General features: G+C 44.2%; 1 protein-coding gene across 1 annotated transcript in view; it reads right to left on the minus strand.

Moving 5' to 3' along the window:
• LOC119437310 (collagen alpha-2(XI) chain-like) overlaps window positions 1–20925 on the minus strand; it is a 55436-nt gene that overhangs the window by 21740 nt on the left and 12771 nt on the right. The window contains exons 7-28 of the mRNA XM_037704368.2: window positions 20594–20656; window positions 20103–20177; window positions 19328–19399; window positions 19180–19236; window positions 17339–17392; window positions 16149–16202; window positions 15667–15720; window positions 14602–14655; window positions 14435–14488; window positions 13636–13680; window positions 12810–12863; window positions 12671–12715; window positions 11044–11097; window positions 9668–9712; window positions 9010–9063; window positions 7756–7800; window positions 5093–5146; window positions 3396–3440; window positions 2469–2576; window positions 1625–1678; window positions 1224–1277; window positions 8–61 (exon numbers count right to left, since the gene is read on the minus strand). Coding sequence (XP_037560296.2) covers window positions 8–61; window positions 1224–1277; window positions 1625–1678; window positions 2469–2576; window positions 3396–3440; window positions 5093–5146; window positions 7756–7800; window positions 9010–9063; window positions 9668–9712; window positions 11044–11097; window positions 12671–12715; window positions 12810–12863; window positions 13636–13680; window positions 14435–14488; window positions 14602–14655; window positions 15667–15720; window positions 16149–16202; window positions 17339–17392; window positions 19180–19236; window positions 19328–19399; window positions 20103–20177; window positions 20594–20656 — 1248 coding nt within the window. The remainder of the gene's footprint in view (window positions 1–7; window positions 62–1223; window positions 1278–1624; window positions 1679–2468; window positions 2577–3395; window positions 3441–5092; window positions 5147–7755; window positions 7801–9009; window positions 9064–9667; window positions 9713–11043; window positions 11098–12670; window positions 12716–12809; window positions 12864–13635; window positions 13681–14434; window positions 14489–14601; window positions 14656–15666; window positions 15721–16148; window positions 16203–17338; window positions 17393–19179; window positions 19237–19327; window positions 19400–20102; window positions 20178–20593; window positions 20657–20925) is intronic.

Consider the following 20925-nt stretch of genomic DNA (forward strand, 5'->3'; position numbering starts at 1 on the left):
TACGTACCCGGTCGCCTTTGTCACCTTTCTCTCCAGGCTTTCCATGAAATCCTTTTTCGCCCTGCAATGGAACGTTCTGAAGTTCAGGTTGTGCGCTAACAGCAGTAACGCACTGACGAACACTTTTGCCTCTTGAGTTTCGAACTTCCAAGAGGCAAAAATAACAACAACAACAAGAAAGCATGGACGAACATGGAAGACACGTCGAAAGTTCACGGACACGTCTTTAGCTAACGAAGCAAGCGTCACTCTATAAAACGTGTATACGCCCTCTAAGTATGTCCTGCCTTTTTTGTCATTATTAGTTCCTTTGAAAATCTAAACACGTGATAACAAAAATAAATTTCAATCCTCATTGCCCAATGATCAAGGGCAACTATTGAACCTGAACGTTGCTCACAAAGTAAGTAGCGTCTTCCAACATGATAAGGTGGAAGCTTTGGCGAGTAGGTGATTCAATATCGACATGTGTGCACAGCTCAAAAGACGAGGACTGAAGGAAGAACACAACACAGCGCCTGTGTTGTGTTCTTCCTCCAGTCCTCGTCTTTTGCGCTGTGCACACATGTCGAAGTCTTGCAACAAAAATTACCATATTGAATTTCTAGATCAACAGATTTTATCTTCAAGGGAGACAGGAGCCTTTCTATGCAGTACATGGTGAACACTTCGTTTGCGTGGATTACGAAAAAACGTTCACGCTCTAGACAGATAGATGAGGACACATATAGAGAGTGATAAGTATCTCCTAGAATAAGACAGGGCTGTGCACAATATTTACGCTTATTTGCGAGACCTATGAAACGGGACTACGATATGAGTGGTCATGAAAGCTTTTGGCAAGCTCAATAAGCTAGTAGACATACATAAGCTTGGTCTTCTCCTGGAGGCCAAACTTAAATAGACGCCAATTAACAAGGACTAGACGGTCACTCTAATGCTAACTTTTCCGATAAGCTCAGGTATTCACGTAAGTTGTGTGCCACCTGGCACACTAAAATGCACTTCAAATGAAGTCAGTGCAGCGTATTATGATATCAATCGCACGCGTTTATTTTTATTTTTCTGCAGAGATAGTAGTTTGGCGGTAAGTCTTGTATTTATCTATCTCAGCACGCCATTTCTCGAGAAACATTGAACATGTTCAAAATAGTACCACGGCTTATTACAGCTAATGTGATCTTATTACTACCTTTCCTGCTAAAAGCATATGGCTACTTCACCTTCGGTCCAGTCGTTCCCGGATATCCTGGGAATCCTGGAATGCCCATTTTACCCTGGATGGAAAAATGAGTAGATATTAAACAACAGTAAGCACTAAAAATACATAGAAAGATTTAAGCATATTAATTAACGATAATTCTCATGCAAAAAGATATCTACGAGCAACTGTCGGAGTAGAAGCGCTCTTCAATAGAAACTGGACGTTAGAACAGCACCTTAGGTATATCTGGTGCAAAAACACAGGCTGCAGTCGCTCGCTGATTTCCCTTTAAAAACTAATTAACCTTCAGTACGTCGTCTTGGAAAAGTTATGGCACTCTCCGTGATGGTATCAGAAGATTAGTCGCCTTATATAAATATTACTATGCCTGGATCGTTATCGCATAAGGACACAACAAACCTTTTCACCTGGTGCTCCTGGCGGCCCTTTCTCTCCTCGAGGTCCTTCGAATCCCTGCGCACGTTTTCGAGGGTTTAAAGAGCGCACAGCTTTTACACACGCATGTGATAATAAAGTAATTCAAACATGCGACACTATCAGAGCTTCACTGCCATGCGTTTTTTTTTTTCGTTTGTTTTAAGCGAGGCTTGGTTTATGAACCCTCTGTTTACTTTACTGACCATGGCTGCTGCTTATGGGTGTTACTGATGCTGCCGCCTTGCCGACTTGCTCGGACAACGAACAGCACTCATATAACGAATCAGCTTGTATGTAGCCCCATCTGTACTACCCCTAGAGATGCACCCGTAGCCGACTCAGTTCTCTACAAAATCGCGCCGTTAAAAAAAAACTAACGGTACTTAAATATTCTCGGTTCAACACATATACGTGCGAAACTTTCTACGCCTTCATTGCAGGGGTTTGGCGCGTCTACTCGGTCTGTTTTAGCCCAGTAAGGTGTGCCCGTCTTGCAGACAGTGCAATACTAAATTGGGCTCATCCCAGAGATTCCATGATGAAAAGTGGGCCAATCTCGGAGACAATGTAATCCGCCGTCGCGGTGATCACGTGAGTCGTGTAGCAGGGGTTTCCGCGTCTTGATGATTTGCCAGGAAGGCACGCAATCGCTATGCTGCAAAACATGTTGCAGAAGATGAACAGATTTATAGCACTCAGTTAATCGCTTTACGAAAGCTTCGCTTCACATATATTCTAAAATGTGCGTTCGAAGTGGATAATTTTTTTTCTTATTATTTTACCTATACGTGTGGGCGCATATACCGTTGGTGTAACGCATACATGCCTTGGGGCCTTCAGGACCTTCTATTCCTTGGACGCCCTCGGTACCCGGAGGACCCCCGTCACCAGGAAGTCCGTGGTCGCCTTTTTGGCCATCCACGCCGGGTGCACCCTGCGATTACACCTGTCAGGCGCAGTCACACACACTGCAAGCTCAATCATAGAAGACGCGCCTCTCTATTAAGAACCAAGAAATTTGTGTCCAGAGAAAAGAAAGGGGAGCTGGGCAGGCCATGTACTGCGTAGGACAGATAACCGGTGGACCGGTTATCTGCCGGTTATCTGCCGGACCGGTTATCTGAATTACAGAATGGGTGCCAACTGCCAAGGGAAGGGAGGCACACTCGAAGATGGCAGAAAATTAGATGGGGTGATGAAATTAGGAAATCTACAGGCGCAAGTTGGAATCAAGGTGCGCAAGACAGCGGTAATTGGAGATCGCTGGGAGTGGCCTTCGTCCTGCAATGGACAGAAATATAGGCTGTTGATCATGATGAATTATTGTCCGCCAGCAAGCTGCCAGCGGAAAATTCGTCGTGGTTTCTTTACACCAACCTACTATGTCACATTTGTCTTTTTTTTTAGGTACTTGTGTTGTCTTCTGTTTGTGTCAATTGGCGAAAACATGATCATCTACAACATTCGTTGTGGTGACGGCGACATGGCCTCCGCGTCATCTGTGCTACAGCATGGTCACTTTGTTGACCGCGCAGTACGTGGCCACTGCGTGGAGTCCAGTTGCCGGTCTTCTTGAGAGCCTTGTATAGTGTGAGCGCCCAGTTGTATGATTTTGTTAGGTCTCGCAACCCGATTGGTTGCTGCTAAAGCCCAAACTGTAGTAATTGGCCCTTCTTTGCTGCCAGAGTGACGGAAAGACAGAAGTTGTGCACGAACAAAGATACTCGACATGACAGCGTCAAAAAACACGAACCTTATCGCCTTTGTCGCCTAGCGGCCCTCGTGGACCATCGTCACCCTGCATTGCAAGAATAAAAAAAATAATAAATACGAAAAAATTAAAAAATTAAATTATGGGGTTTTACGTGCCAAAACCAGTTCTGATTATGAGGCACGCCGTAGTGGGGACTCCGGAATTTGGACCACCTGGGGTCTTTTGAACGTGCACCTAAATCTAAGTACACGGGTGTTTCGCATTTCGCCCCATCGAAATGCGACCGCCGTGGGCCCGGGATTCGATCCCGCGACCTCGGGCTCAGCAGCCCAACTAAATACGAGAATATAGCGAAACATAAAATGCAGGAGCCGTATTTTCTTAGTATTTGTAAACATCTTTTTCAACATTTGTCATTGGCTCGCACGTCGCCGTTCTGTCGATATTGCCGGCATCGGACACAAGGAAAAGAATCACAAAGCACACTATCATACATTTTTTCATCAGCCCAAACTTTGAAGCAATGGGCAATGTTCCTTGCTTAAGGGAAATATAATCGGATGCTCATTATATCGTTGAACATGCCAAATATAATGAAGTATGATGGTATCGTGGAATGATTTTATTAAGGCTCTGCAACTATTCGAGAATTTTGAGTTACAGCTTACAGTTACAGTTACAGCTTAGAGTTACAGCTTACATTTGAATAAAAATTTTCAATTCCAGCATTTGATATCGTTTCATTCGAATATTTTATTCTTGCCAAAGATACCGGGTTATTATGAGCACTATAGCGTGCCTGCCTGGGAAAGGGGCTGTGCATGTAGGAGCTGCCTATCGGGACGCTTCGTGTCCTACATTAACACCACTTCGCTATTGTCGAAAATGTACTTCGTGCAAAAGATTTTCACCTGCTGCACAAAGAAAGTGGTCACTGAGCAGTGACATGACCAAGTAATTTTTTATGACAATATGATTTGTTTTTGGGCACTTTCCGGGTTTATTGTAGTGATTTGCACAAAGTTCTCGCTTCTTGGTGTAGCTCAACATGGACGATCTAATACAGCGTGATATATAACGCTTATATTTAACGTTATAGTTATGTAATTTTTTAACGCTTCAAGCCGTCCCTTAATATAAAAGCATGTACTCACATTTTTCTTTATATATATATATATATATATATATATATATATATATAATTGCAAAACTGCACGGCATGGGCATAACATAGGTCACAAACCTTTTGCTTCTTTTACGCATGTTGTTTTTCTATAGTTCTGTCGAATAGAACACCTAGGCATTCGGCGTTGGAATCAGCATTAGAATCTTGTATTTTTCCTGGATTCGTAGACGATTCGATTCTAATTTTTGTATGCGCTTGTTTCTTTGAAAGCAAAGCAACGCTTCGGGCGATACCATGCTTGCCTTCACGGTCTGGCTTCGTCACGCTAAGTTGCATATGGCGACCACACTTCCGATATATTCATTTCTGCTTGTCCCACTGCAACAGCACCTAGGATGTCACATAATCGCAGTACCTGTGTGGTCCATTGCGCCTTACAATATAACTATGATGAGTTACACTCCTAAACAAAATTTTATAAAGATTTTCGGCTTATTTCACTCATGACCAAAGCCCGCAACCGATATAAACGTCGTTGAATATAAAACTAAGCGGTCATTTCACAAAACGATCGCGCTCACCAGTGACATCAGAGTGATCGTGCTCATACCTTGACGCCGCGAGGACCTGGGAATCCTGTGGGCCCCTGCTGTCCAGCATGCCCCTGCGCACAGATTTAGAGAAATTATCAGATGTGCGAAATGATAATGAACGGCAGGCGCATAACATTGCCGCCTCTATTGCATGAGTGAGAGAAGTGACAAGGGAAAGATATAGGAATGTTAACAAGGTTAAACCTAGCTGGCTACCCTGCAATGCGAAATGGGGAACAAAAATGAGGTAAGTGGGAGGAGTAAATGGAGTAAATGTAGTTAATGGCATGCGCTGCCCACGCTGAAAGAGCCCCTAAACCATTTCTGACATCTGGAATGTATTTTAAATAAACACACGCATGGTGTACAAAATACCGCAACGATCATCTATGGCGAACGAGGCCGCGCTGCATACGAGCCGCGGAGAAGCTACAAATTCAAAAAGCGATCACGTGCTCCTCCACAACATTTTGCGGTCCCTTCTTCGCACATCGTGATGCGAGCAGAGCTCTGCGCGTGACGTCACCAGGGTAAAAGCTGTGTATCAGTCGGTCGACGATACACGATAGCGCCAAAGTGACGAGAGTCGGTTGCGTGCTTCTAAATAGGAGGCGGGCTTGCCCCAAGAAGGGTTTTAAAAAATTTCTGGAGTGCCAGCTCTCGCAACTTCTTAGCAACAGAGGCGACACTTCTATCCGGCAACGCTTGCCCTGACTTCGCCTCTGAAAGAGTGTCACAGCAGCTAGAGTCCGCTCATAACTTTAGTGTTTTTCTTTTACTAATGAAAACGGTAGGGTAATCGGAAAACAAAATCTCTTTGTTTTCTAAAATGTTACATTTGGCTGAGCATGCATTGACATCATGATCTCCGACAAAATGTGCCACGGCATTCAGGTTTCTTCCTAAAACCAGTAACTTGAAGATAATCATTCAGCGCGATCTGAACGATGAAATTCGCCGCCTTAAAACCACGAAGAAGTGAAAAGAAAGTGCTTCCTATTTTCCACTATTTCGTGATGTCTACCCGTGCCCAGAGTAAGATGGCAGCGGCCTGGTGTCTTGTCACTTTCAAGACATCTGGTGACATCATCTCTACTCGGACTACTCCAGAACTTTTTTTTTACAACTCCATGGCGTGCCTATTGTTCGTCACTGATCCTTCCGTGAAGCTTCCATTCAGTCAGTATCTTGCGGAGGGCAACTAGGGGTGGGCAGGGGAAAAAACCTCTTTGCTATTAAAGAATAAAGTTGAGCTAGTTGGTGCGTATTCCACACTTTAGACATATTTGACTAGCGCTAAAAAGACGTGCGACGAGAACGAGAAACACAGGACATGAGCTAGCGTGCTGTGTACATCACGTTCTCATCCCCGCGTCTGTTTAGCGCTAGTCAAATATGTCTCAGTTCTGAAATACGAACCAACTAGCCCAACTTTATTCTGTAATGGTGCTACTTTCTAGTACATTAGGCCCTGTTCTTCCACCATTTCTGCTTCTTGATTCTAGCGTCGTGTTACCTTTGCTTCTCGATCTTGTCTCACGTCTTTTGCGCTCTAGTTAAACGCATTTCTTCTAATGTGTTAATGCGACCTGTAGCTTTCGCTGCACTGCTTGGAGTTGCTGAGAGTGAGTGAGAGTACGCGGAGAGGAGAGGGCGCCTGTGGGAAGGGTAGCGAAGGCGAGAGAGATACCGCTGCGGCCGCGCAGTCGTTAATCAAACGCCTGTCTATTGCACTTTCATTAAAAATTAAAAAATAAAAAGTTCTTACGACTGTATATTCATTGTAGACAGCGGCCACTACATAAAACATTTCGATCTCAGGATAGCATAGGGGTTCTTTAAGAGTTCGTCGTCATTCACTCAGAAGCGGTTGCATATACCAGTAATTTAAAGAATACACATTGAAATGAACCCGAAAAATGCCTGTGCAGAGGCAGTAACATTAAGAAAGCATAGCGCGCAGCAGACTGCTCCAGCAGGGAGACTGCGCTAGGTGAACCGCTCTACCCGTCATCGGCTCTGCGTCTTATAAACCTCCCTTATAATATGCAGATTACACGCAGTGTGGGAATCAATGTTATACGAAGCATTTTGCGGGTAGCTGGCTGTCTAGCCTCGTTTGGTGCTGCGCAAAGCGTTACCAGATCAACATGTTTGTGTAAGGCAAGCAATTGGAATGACGCTAGCATGTGGGCTAGGCGGGGTTAGCCTCGCAGACTTCACAGGCAATTTCTCTGCTTGAGCGTCTCTTGCCATGTCATGAATATATGCAACCATGAGTCGATCAATTCAGTCGCTCGCAGAAATGCGAACAGAATGCGCGACACTTCCTTGGGCACTATCAACGGTTCTGCCCTATCTTGCACACAAGCACACAATAAAGAACCCTTCTAGGCCGCCATTTCGTAGCGATGCCTTTTCTAATGCTATTCCTTTTCCGATGCTATTCCTTCGTCGGTGGCCAGAGAGACGCTCCGCCTGCGTCATCAATGGGATCGACCTGCCGTGAACGGTGGATGATAAGAGTGGCATAGAATCGAGCAGAAGGCATCGCTACAAGATCGCGGTCCTGGTCCTGCAAGCGCTTCTGTCCTGAAATAACGAGGCTTCTGTACAGCATGAAAAAAAAAATACTGTTTCTTCACGCACGTGCCGGTTGTAACTATCTTCCACTCCTCACCATATCTCCTTTTCCGCCGTGCGGACCAGCATTTCCTGGTGGCCCCTGCGACATTTAAAAAAAGACATACTTATCAATTTTCAGGCAAAGCAGCATGCTACGCAGGTTCTTCGACTGCGACCGATTTCATTTTTCTTCATGCGCCCTTCCCTATTGGTCTTTCAAGTTTCAAACTCATTTTTGGTGGTAGAGCTCGGAGCATCTTATAAACTTGTGAGAAGCCAATCAGCGTCAACGCTTACTCATTTGAGGATTGTGGTGCTGGTTTTCTGCTCTCTGTTTATGTGCAACCACGGTTACCACGAGAAGTCTCAAAACTTGGCTTGCGGTCGTTGTTAGCGTGAGCTCGACTCTTCTGGTAAACACTGTCTTTTGACACTGACAGAAGTCGTATTGTTCACAATAAGTTCGAATCACTGTCGACATCGTATCGGTATTCTTCTTTGTGTTCTTTCAAACAAAAACTCGTCTTATGACTAGCCTCAGCGTTACACAGCATGTGACTGAGCGTTGCAAAAACAAATATTAAATAAACAGCACGCAAGGACGAAGGACCTCAACTTCAAGCTTTTCGACAGTAGGCTGAGGTAGTGGGGCTCGATATCAAACGTAGAGGTTAAACCTATACACCATGTCTAACCACAGAGTCTAACTGCCTTCCACAGAGCTCCAGTACACGAGCTGTCAGCATGGTAGCAACTTAGGCGTAGAATTAAAGCATTGTCTTTAGCTTTGCCAAGAGTCACGTAGCCGCTCTATACGTACGTTGGAGTGGTCATGTGTCAAAGCTGACGTATATGTGGGCCGCCGCGCAGCAAGGACAACTTCTGCAGCAGTGTTGCTGCTTCTTTAGGAAAAGACCAAATGCGTGTCCTCGTCAGCTCTCGGTGGATTCACTTTTCTAAATACAATTCGGCAGAGTCAACGTCCTTTACATGACTCCTAGAAGTCAAAGCATTCGATGTGACAGCACGGCGACTCGACGTGGGCACGGTGACACACTACTCTAATATAATAGTGGTGTTATCCTCTTACTTCGGCCGTTTACTAAAGATTGTGTCATAACCCCGCAAACATTACCAACGAAAGGAGGCAAATGATACTAAGCCTCAGCTTAAAACCTAAACCTGTTTTTTCTTTGTTTTTTTTTTCTTAGCTTACACGCAGAGTAACATATCCAGGGGCACGCTAACGCTCAGTTAAGAAACAAATTTGCATAGTGTTCATCGGGCTTCTCCCTTAAACTATACTCACGGGCATTCCATCAGCTCCTGGAAGACCTGGAAGTCCTGGCTTTCCTCTAGGCCCCTGAAAAGCGATAGTAAGTGAAAATTTCGACTAAACCGGAGTATCGCTTTTTTACCTGACTCCCCCCCCCCCCCCCCAAAAAAAAAAATGTCGTGATTCGGCTCTATGAGAGTTCTCCCTATACCAACATAACTGTCAGATTATTAAGAGATATAAACGCGACATTTTTTTTTCGTTAGGACGTTCCAACTCCGATACCTGCTATACCACGCCCTAAAGTTTCACTTCCTGCTCTGGATGAACACTGCATTCTTCACTACAACTGAGATTAGCCCCCGAAACGTTGAAGAGTTGTTTCCACACCACTGCATCACAAAAAATGCATGTTCTTCAGGCCACTAAGGCCGCAGAGACCATGATTTTGTGGTTATCTGCACCCATAAGCCGATATAATTAGCTCTCGTTCGGTTATCTGGCAGTCATGTACAATAGTGTTTACCCACGAACGTTCTTCTGGCAATGGCTACTGCCTGTTTGATCAAAATGCGCCTTCTTCATGCCGTATGTCTTTTACCCACAGAATCAGGACAAGGTAATATAAGCAACAAATATCAAGTTTTCACATCTTTTCATTGTCTATCTTGCTTTGAAACAGTCCGCATACCGGTGGTCCCAGTGGTCCTGGAGAGCCCTGAGGGCCTGGCGATCCCTGAAATAGAACAGTAGAAAGCTTTCGGAACCCAGCATAGAACTTCATAACAGGAATTCCCGGTAATCAACAGCTGCAGATTAGTATGTAGACCCTGATTGGACAATGCCACACACCCAGTCTGGGAGACTGGCAGAAAATCAGGTAGCACGAATGCGAGCTATCAGACTATATCGAAAGGGAAGATAAATTCTAACGCAAGTTGGGCATTGATAAGCAAATATGAAGAGAAAGAAAATCGGAGCATTTAAGATGACTGAAAACAATTAAATATATTAAAATAAAAATTCTGATTTTCATAGCGCAGGTGAAAGACAAAGCTGTGCCAAGCACAATCTTGACTTCGTCGTTTTCATTCGAAACTGGAGTACAGCTTTGAACAAGTGAGAGAGAGGAGCTCTTTGTTAGAAAACAGATTTTTGCCAGTGTGTATACAACCACTGACATGCTACTCTTATGAGAGGGCGAAGAGGATCAAAAGATTCCATAGGAGAGTGGGGGAGAAAAGGGAGAATAAAAATAATCCGCGATTGAACATGATAATTATATCTACAGTTGAGGTGATTGGGGAATTCAGGCTTTTTTATACCAAAGAGTGAATCTTTAAAGGATTCCGAGAAGGCCAATTACTGTTAGGTATTGGAACAATACATCAAAGAAAAGCCCGTACACAGTGACCCGTTGTAGCAAGCATAGTGCATACTACTGTAATTATATTGTATTAAAGTTGAACAGAAACTTCGTCCCCCTTTCCTCAGGTCTATACTTATTACATACTGTGATGTTTGGGTCAAGTAAACTTTTCTTACGGCTAAGCCTCCAGCTTGTATTGTACTTCGCTATTATTTTGATAAACCTTACTGCTTGTAAACCTCGAAGCTTTATGGTACATGGCTATGTGTTCCCTAGTGAAACATATGTCACGTGCAGTAAAATATTTTCATATGTATTCTGTATTATTGTTACGAAAACCATGTCGAATTCACACGGAACAGTTAGCAATTCCATAAACATACTAGGAACATAAAGTTTACAATGCCGTCTGTTCATGGCTTTCTGCGTCGGCATGGAAGACTACATCTTTAATTTCAGGCACAGAAAATTGCAAATGACGTGTTGAATTTAGACAAAGGAGGCTTAAAACTTCCACGCACACGTTACTTTGCAAGATGGGTAAGAAAAAGGAGATAGGCTGCGCAATAACATCAGCTGTGCCTACAGTTCACCACAACATCGAAGACTACAACAGATGCCTGGAACATTTGCGCATATGCCAAGGCCACTGTCGAACGAGCAGGCAAGACCAACGGCGCGAGATGCCGAGTGCTTACCACAGCGCCCTGCATCCCTTGCTGGCCTGGCTGGCCAGGTCCACCTGGAGGACCCTGAAAGTGGAGTATCTTTGATCATCCAATGCTTGCTTGCTCGCCGGAGTTATTGCGGTCGTAAATAACGGCATTAAAGTGAGTAGTTCGTATCCAAGGCACTGTTTGTCCATGTTCCAACGCAAATGTCGGTAATGGAAACACAAGCCAAGCAAGTGCAGTATACTCCAGTTAAACAGAACTCTAGGGGAGAGAAAAATGTGTCCCTTTTATCCGAAGTTTCACTTAAGCGACGGACACACAAAATCATCAAGAATCGTTCGTTTCGAAAAGCTTCCGAGTGCTTTGATATAACTGTGATAAAAAACTTTACATGCGCTCGGCTTCTAATAGTATATCTTCTTTTGCGCAAAGTTGTGTTCATGGGCGAAAGAATCCCCAATATTCCTGCGCAGCCCCCGCATTCAAAACAGGGATACAGACTTTCAAGCTGCATCTATTGTCCGTCTGATTCGAAGCAGTAACGCACACTGGAACAGTAATATTTATGTGTTCGCCATGAAGTTCATCGATGCTATTTCAACTGTCATCTCAGAGCAGTTAGCAAAGGCATCATCTGATGTCTCTTATTCCTGGAGGTGTGAACGAAGCAGTAGTAGCAACCTGACTGCAAGATACTACCTACTCTGTATAGTGCTCTCTTCCTCATCAAGGATTATTAGTGATGTCCCTCATGATGGAGACACCATTGCAACTTCAACATCTTCAGTTCGGATTAACTTTACCCCAACTACTCGATGGATTGAATTTTCTTCATTATATATAGCATCACCATTTCATATATATTTGTCTGACTTTTCCTGTTACATACATCGATGTGGTAGATGGTAGTTTCGAGGGAAATTCTGTTTAACCAAAGATCAGAAAAAGATGGGTCCCGTTTAACCCAAGTTTGCTAACATTATGCCTATGGGCGGCCAAACAAACTTGGTACCAATGTTCCGTTTATCCGGCAATTTCGCTTAAACGAGTTTCGTAACTGAGCCTAGATTGGCGCATTCATAGTTCTAACCCCCCCTGCTTGTTCTGTGTAAAAAGGAAGCCTGTCAATGGAGCGAACACTAACTGGAGGAACTTCCTTTTCTCATTGTCTGTCGCGTCAACTCCGCGGCGTCGTTACTATCATCGTGTTACGCCTCAGATTTCACGATCTTTTGTAGGTGTGTGTCTTTAATCATTATGAAAATATCAAAGAAATTGTGAGCTTCAATTTCATTGCATCTTAAAGCCGCGCGTTTCATTGGACAGTCATTGTCGCAATCATTTACGTCATGAGGGAATACTTCGGAGATTAAAAGACAGCGTCGTACCCGTCTGCAACATTTTTTTTTTTTTCTGCCATACACCAAACCTCTTCTCTCAGTAAGTAAAATACTTGCTATTTCAGAAATGCATTCTAAAAACCTAACTTGACTATTAATATTTCTTCATAGCGCCCGTTAAAGCCTCCCGTTATGCCCTCTTTATTTTAGCTGGCATGTTTCTAAAAGCACCAACTTTCTTTTTCATTCCTCTACGTGAAATTCAAGTAGGCGGACGAGTAGAATTGAAAAAAAATTGTCATTCAACGTACCGTGCTACCCTTCGGTCCCACAGGCCCTTCGGATCCCGGTATGCCCTGTAACAGTAACAAAGATTGAACTTTCAGCTTTGACATTTTGTGTTGTTATTCGATACCACTAAGAGAATAACAAAGGTGTGTCAGTAATCACAGGTGGTCCTTGAAGTCCTACGAATCCCCGGGGGCCTGGAAATCCTCGTGGACCCTGAAAAGCAATACATAAGCAATTATACTATATGAACACACGATGTTTCACAAATACACAATAGCAACTACCTAAAAAGAAGCACTGCCAAGTTGTGGTGGTCGCACAGTGGCAAGCTGTATATTTTTATAGATGTGCTGCCAGAAACTGCAACATGTCAGAATTGCTATTGTGTGAAGGCAGTATTCAACCCCTGCATTCAGTCTAAACATACGCGCACGTGGACAGTAAAGGCATGATTAAAACTACGAAAACTCTATAGCATAAGAGATTTCAGTTACGCTGCAAGGCATTCAACATACTAGAGAAGCGGGTAGGGACGAGAGAAAGTGGAGAAGTGGGAGGGGGGAGTTAAGTTTCTTCAGAGCTTTCTTTTTTTTTTTTATATAACAAACGAGATTCGAAAATCAGACTCTCGCACGTTCACGTTCAATGCAGAGAAAAATGCGAAGGAAATTCTCAGTGACTGCGGCCGCGATTCTTAGTGATGCAAGTTCTCTCAATTATGAATAATAACCCATAACTACGCTGCTCTTTTTCCTGCTTTTCAGTTTGTAACCACACTTTTCGATTTTCGTTTAATCCACCCTTTTTGACTGAAATCGTACGTGCACGAAGTTAACTGTTGACTCTTGGAGTAATGGCTCCTTTGCGCCCAAGTTTTTGACAGAACAGAGAACGACATGCACTGCTTGTAAATTATTGAAATTTTGCGCACTCAGTGAAACCGTAAAACGCAAATAAAATGACGAATAAAAATCTGAATTTTTACCATCTCTCCTGGAAGTCCGGGCAGCCCTGTAGCTCCATCGTCACCCTGTGTTTTGCAGCCGATGAGAAAGGCAAGTGTTAACCACTGTTTCAAGCATACATTTGGAGTTCCTTCACCAGCAGTGGGCGCGTTATACCCTCATAGTTAGCTAGGCAGTTTGTATCGTTTACAGGGGCTAGAGAGGTAAAACAGTTAATTTCATTCCTGTGGAGTCATGGCACAGCATCGTTTTCGACCAACGATCATTCAGTGGTATGGCTAATACAAAGTGTCTTGCGAAGAAATACCATTGCGGGGTCCAATATGAACACAGCGTGTAAGCTGCCTCTTAAGACACTTACGTCCGTCGTACGGAACGCATCTTCCTGATGCACGAATCCTGGAGACGATGGAAAGGTCAGTGTAGTGACGTAGTCCACAAAAAGCCATTACTAATGATTAGTATTCCTCATTTTCTTGCTGATTCCGCCTGATGTTCGACATAATATTGCAGTGTTAGAAAAACTGGGCCGAAATTCACAAAGCTCTTCCTTCGTAAGAAGGCCTTGGTATTGGCCTATTACGTTAGATTATATTTAGGTTGTCATGGTTAGGTGGGCGCCTGTTCTTGCAACTATTTTAGGGTATCAACAGCTTTTTAATATGGGCCCCGCTTCCCACAAATACGTGGACTATGTGCAGAACACTGTTCAACGTTCTTCAGTTGCTTCTCTCTTACGAGCAGCGCATTAATTAGCCGCTTCAATAAACAAGATTGCCTTTAACGGGTGCTACTCAATAAATCGAAGGCTATACGCACCGGAGGTCCTTCGTGTCCGACGAGCCCCTGGTCACCCGGAGCTCCGACGAAACCCTGCAAGGTTAAGGTAGGCGTATTTTGGTGAGGAACTGTGTATATTTCGTCATCTCGAGACACCCTATAAGAACGCGAAACATCTCGTTGAATAGATTTGATGCAATGCTGACCCTTTCACCTTTCTCTCCCGGTAGGCCTGGAAGACCCGGAAGGCCGATATCGCCCTGTGCCACAAAATAAAAAAGAACAAAAAAAATAAACTTGAGAACACACCTACGTCGGTCTCCAAAATATGTTATATATAGCTTAGTTCCAAAGTTCCATGCCGAGCCGACAATTTGCCCCAAGTTATAGCTTGCGCGAAGTAACATTTTGTTGTCCTTGCTTTTGTGTACGCTTCGCTTTCCCGCGGTTCTTCATAATTTCCATTCACTTTGCAGAGAAGGATGCATCACCGATGTGAAACGAATGAGCCTTTCACACCTTTATGCCCAGTTTCTGAACATTCAGCCACGTTCATTGGCACTTCACTACTAAACGAAGTGTTGCGTCGGCTCACAGTCACATGACTGTTGACACGCGACAACGACAAAGCCAAGAGAGAGCGATGCGCGCTTAACTATAGGGCCGTGTTATTGCAGGCTCATTAAAATGTAACACTTCTTTGAAGATGCATTGTGGCACTCTCTTCTTGGAAAGACAATGCCACAAAGTGGCCATTGCTAAGAGACGTATCGAAGAAGTTGCAAAAAGTGAGCAAAGCAAATTTCAAACGATGACATGAAAAAGCATAAGTGCTTTTTTTGCGTCGCGTATTTCATGCGTTTTTCTTTTTCATCGTTTTCTCTTGAAAACGCAATCGCAACGCTTCTTTGAAGACAGAAAGCAGGAAAACGCAGGCGTGGCATTTCAAACGCCCATGCTTTGAAACAATCAGGTGGCACCAGTGAATAGCCTCGTTTATTTTACGATGGTTAATCACCCAGTTCTAGCTTTTTCTGTTCACATAGATTGCATTATTTGTTCCCTGTGTTGTTGTGATGTATTCACTGCTGACATAGTAAGCTTTTGTTGTTCGCACTGGATCTCAATTTCCGAATAAAATGACTCGTATTGTTTCAGTACAACTCGCATTAATGTACACGAGAGAAAGCTGTGTAACAATCCCATTCTAAATGTCTGGTTTTTGTAAATTCTCAACATGGCGGAATGGAATGCTTCTTTTGCACACTGACCTTTGACCCTGGAGGCCCTGGCTTTCCACGTTCCCCGTCCTTGCCGCTTCGTCCCTGCGGCCGAATGGCAGTCACAAATCAGGTCGCCAAGAAGAGTGATCCCTCGAAAGCTTGAAAGTTCTCGTTAGCACTTCACGAAAGACGCGACTTTTTCATTGTTATTTTACATATGCATAGCGCCTTTATTTATGTACTGCAGAAGAGATCACTCAATACTCATTGTTCAATTATCATCAGCCTCGCAGCCAATGTTCCATCTATGGTTATGCTCTCGCGATTATTGGAACCTCCTATTCATCGTTGGTATAATCTTACGCTCACCTGTTACTGCGAAGTTCCACTTTTATCTTGCGCCATTAAACACTATACATCATCATCATCATCATCATCATCCACCTTTATCACGCTGCATTTGAAGAAACGCCGTAGAAAAGTCGAGTCAGTCGCTATAGAAAATAGGTCTTCCGAGCGACAGCGCTTACCCGTCTTCCCGGCTTTCCAGATGTTCCTTGCTGGCCCCGCAATCCTCGTGGTCCCTGCGACCGGCCGCACCAAGTGTGCGACGCACACTGCATTGAAACATCTCAGCGGCTCGCTCAATCATGCTTCTACACACGTGCAACTAAGCTGCCGCCAAGCTCACAGAGCAAGATGGTGCATATATTGCTGTCCCAGTCTGCCTTCTCCTATGATTCCCTTGTTCGTACACATTTTCGTCGTGGCTCCCAAATAAGACATAAAAGAAGGCGCGAAGAACCCGTGGGTGGCTCACAACATTTATAATAACTTATTTTGCCAAGTCTGCGACGTCAAAAGCGAAGACTTTTTTTTTAATTCGAGCACGCTGATAGGTAATTACACACCGAATATTTGTCCCGATGGCTGCGCTCATGAGCATTGCTTCCACTTTCAATTGACTGATTGCTTTATTTATCTCCGTAATAGAAGAGAAGTTATTTATCACCACGTAGAAATCATTGCTATATTTCCTTATCCAGGATCTCGCGTATATTTTTTTAAAGCTCCTCCCTTTCTTTTGGCTCGTGTTTTTGCGCTTAAGTGTCAAGGTTGTTGGATACACGGCGCAAATTAACCTAATGGTACGCTTTTGCATTCTACATCGCGCACTCTCCTACTCTTGAGCTAGGCTTTCGGGACCAGGGACCAGATTCAGAAAGCTTTCCTTTCGTAAGTTCGCGTTGCTATTGGCTGGTTGCCTTCGCTAATGCTATGTCTGCCATCCGGATTGGCTAAAATTTTTTTCTTACGAAAAATTCCAGCGTAAGAAGTTTTTGCAAATTCGGGCCCAGGTTCTTCCGAAAAGCTACACCCACAAACACGTTCGTTTCTAAAAATATGACAACTCATGCCTCCTTCTATTGAAAACTTTCCCGTTCACGCGCTCCGTTTCACATAGCAAACAATTCGTGAAGTTCAACGAATAGATTAGCGGGCCGATGCTGAACTCGGCCCTCAGCCCTGTTGCAGTTGGCGCGATTGTTCGCGGGCGAAACGCGCATTTTTTAAACTCTCGAGAAGCCCCCATCTATATGTAACACTATGTGCAACAAAAGGGGCAGCGTGCAACGGGGTTCAGCGAATTAGCTATGATATCATAGTTGCATGCACGGCGTGAACATTACATTTTCACATCGCGGAATTGATTACTTACCATAGCTCCTTGCTCGCCACGCTCTCCTTTCTCGCCCGGTGGTCCCATGGGACCCTGAAACGAGTGAACGCATGCTACAGGCGCACAGTGTGACATGTTTACCATCATGTAATTTGACCAAAAGCAGGCCCTGAGGCGCACTTTTGAGGGAAGACGTCTATACCACCAAAAACTACACTGGCATTCGCATTCCAGCGCCAACTCTTCGCCAACGTCAACATTCGTTCTTACGGTTATACTTCGTACAGTCTGAATTCGGTGGTAACCCTAACATCATTGGGCGGCACTTACCATCCTAAACGGGGCTAGAAATTGGCGTTTTTATTGTTGCGTGTATGCGTTGGCGTTGGCGCGCGTCTGTGGCGCACTGCACACAAATGCGAGCATCGCTGGGATGCTGCGGCAACGACACAGGGATACTGGAGTGCAAGCTAATTGCTTAGCGTACATTCTACTCGCCCACTACCCTTCTCTCTCATTTCATTTTATGGCTGAGTTATTCCTCAGCTCAGAATCACTGAATTTCTCTTCAGGTATATGAGAGCTAATATAAAGTGCATGTCCCCACTAAACAGAACGGAACGGACCGCGCGATGGAATCCAAAGTCCCAGTGTACGTAGTGATAGCGTTCTTACGCAGTAAATAAATACGTATAAATAAATGCACGGCTTCAAACACATGAAACTCGGAACTTTCTTCTATACAACACAAAATAATTTAACGTGAACAGCGATAAAGGCACACATTTAGTACAAGTACGCATAATATAACGTACCTTAGGTAATTTTGTATAGGCCGCTCGCATCATCCAGCGCCCAGAGATATATCCGCGACGACCACATCAAACGTAACATTGCGCATGAAGAGGTAAGAGAGACATGGGTGTCCAGCAGAAGCTAACTTTGTGCCTCAGTTGTCGCTTAAGAACGACCGAAAGTTCCGCAAGTAGGTAGGGTGATTTGTGTTACTGAAAGGCAGGCGTGCAAACACGAACGCAAGTAGAACGAAGTTGTGCTGTCATTTTCGTTCTACTTGTGTACTGCTTGTATTTTAGAAATATCTGTATCTTGCCTACACGCCATTAACGGTACGAAATAAGAGACGGAATAAAGATATGCGCAGGACGAACGCTCGCGTTCATTCCTTGAATGGCCACAAGCCGCGAAGACGCCCCATTGAGTGCTCGTAAACGAGCCGCACGCTGGAAATTGGCAAATCATCCTCCCGTTCACCCCTTAGGCTTGATTACTCCGTGGGATTTACGTTCGCGTGTTTATATCATTTAAAAATCAAAGTTGTTCGCCTGAGGTACTGTGTGTGTGTGCGTGTGTGTGTGTGTGAACGAGAAGAAGGGAAACAGAGGGGCTCAATCTTTTTAGTCAAGACCATATGAAACCATCACCAGCAGGCAATGAAGCCAAGGAAAGCATAGGGATATAATTAGCGGCGCTTACAATTAAAATGTTGAGAATAATGAAGGAAAAGCGGTAATGAATGTGGACGAAATAACTTATCGCCGGTGGGGACGGAACGCACAACCTTCGCATTACTCGTGCGATGCACTACGATTTATGCTACAGCTATACGGCCATTCTTCCATACACTAACTTGGTTATTTATGTGTACTAGATCTAGCCCTGACGATGTTAGCCAGTGCCACTCATGTATGTATGTATGTATGTATGTATGTATGTATGTATGTATGTATGTATGTATGTATGTATGTATGTATATATATATATATATATATATATATATATATATATATATAAACGTGAAGAATGGAGAAGGGGGCAAGAAAAACAAGAAGTAAAAAGTGCTGTCTCGGCGGTGTACGCACCACGGGCCCATGTAGACCAGTCAAGCCCATAGGCCCAGGGGCGCCCCGCATCGCGAGCTGAAAAGAATGAGCAATAAATTGGCAATGTTAATTGTGCTAGAAGCCGCAGTAAAACATCGACTCAGTCAAACGAAGACATCGAACCGACCATGTGCTGGCTGAGCATCTGTCGCAGCGATTCAGTGTTGTCAGGACCTTTGGTGTCTCCCGCTGTCTGGTACTGAAAATAGACGCAGACGAGAACTCATAGTGGCGCCAACTTTTTTTTTCTCATTGCTCTATATTTTTTTCACTGCCCAATGGCATACCAATACAGTGAGAACTCTGCATAGTATTCCATTACCATGGTCGGAAGATACCATCTCGACAGAGATGTTTAAAGGGACACTATAAGAGCAACACTGTATCAGTTGATACTGGCCGCACGCGTTTTCTTTTTCTTTTTTTTCAGAAGTACATTTCCATTCATTCGGGAAGTAGTATTGGTTAATTACTGCAAAAAAGTGACGCCCTAACTTTCATTTGCTGAATTTCGCGCAGAATCATTAGCGAAAGTATACGTCAGTCTGGTGTCACGTACTTGAAGGTAGATTCTCGTATTTATCTTATTTTGTGGAAGTGAAAGTTCTCGAAACTTGTCTGGTTGACTGATGCGTTACTTTAATTTGCAATGTAATTTTTGTTTCAGTAGAGCCAAATATTCAGTAGAGCCAAGTAGACTCTGTCAAAGTCCATTTAGCCGCCGCAAAATTCACCTGTGGCTTTCAGATTACAGATCACATAATAAACCTGTGGCTCTCGAGCACTTTAGCTTACCGCGTTGACGTCACTTTTTTTTCGATGCTGTGCTGATAATGCCGGAAACACCAGCGATATTAACGGTCGATTCGTAACTTTGTCGGCATGCGCTCTCATCTACGTACTGGTATCATGAAGATGTGTCCAGGGGCTCCAGGTTGCCCCGCCGTTCCGGCGAGTCCGTCCCTTCCCGGGTCTCCCTAAAAAAGCGCGCAAAATCTGTCACAAACAGGCACTTGCGTGTCGAGGTCATGTTGGCATGCATAATTCCCAACTCTCGCAAAGCAAGAGCATCGTTCAACAAGCAATCATGGAGTTAGTGTGAACACGCACTCTTTATAACGGTGATAGGGTGGACAGTATCAGTGATCCAAATCGAGCTCCCCCAGTAGTTCTGTACGTGCCATCTAGTAAAATAAACTCGGCGTTTTGCGTCACATCGCGTAATATATCATTCTACAACGAAGCTCTACGAAAAGAAATATGCTCAGCCTTGATATCCCTCCCATCCACCGAAATCAACTTTAAAAAAAAAACTTTTCCCCTTTGATAGTTGAAGCAGACGGCTATTGGCGTGGGAGGCCACAGACCCGGCACATCCCTTCGCTTCCCTCACCTTGTCACCTTTAAGTCCAGGAAACCCAGCAGGACCCGGAAATCCCTGAGGGCCCGGTGGTCCCTGAGGACGGAGGCATAAAAGCATAGGATTTGCAGGACACACAATTGTTACCGTCAATTCTTTCAGCATGATCACTCTGCCGAAATCACTGACGTTAAAGACAAAAATATCTGGTGTTCCAGACTATTCTGGTGTTTTTTGAGCCATTAAGCCACATCATTAATACCCTTCTGGGCCCCTGTGGTTGCCGTTGCGTCCATAAATGAGCCACGTCAGCAAGCGTTGCTACTCAGCAAACATGTAGGGATAGAAAAAGGACACAAGGAAGA

Source organism: Dermacentor silvarum, chromosome 1 (assembly GCF_013339745.2).
Source record: "Dermacentor silvarum isolate Dsil-2018 chromosome 1, BIME_Dsil_1.4, whole genome shotgun sequence".
NCBI classification, from domain to species: domain Eukaryota; kingdom Metazoa; phylum Arthropoda; class Arachnida; order Ixodida; family Ixodidae; genus Dermacentor; species Dermacentor silvarum.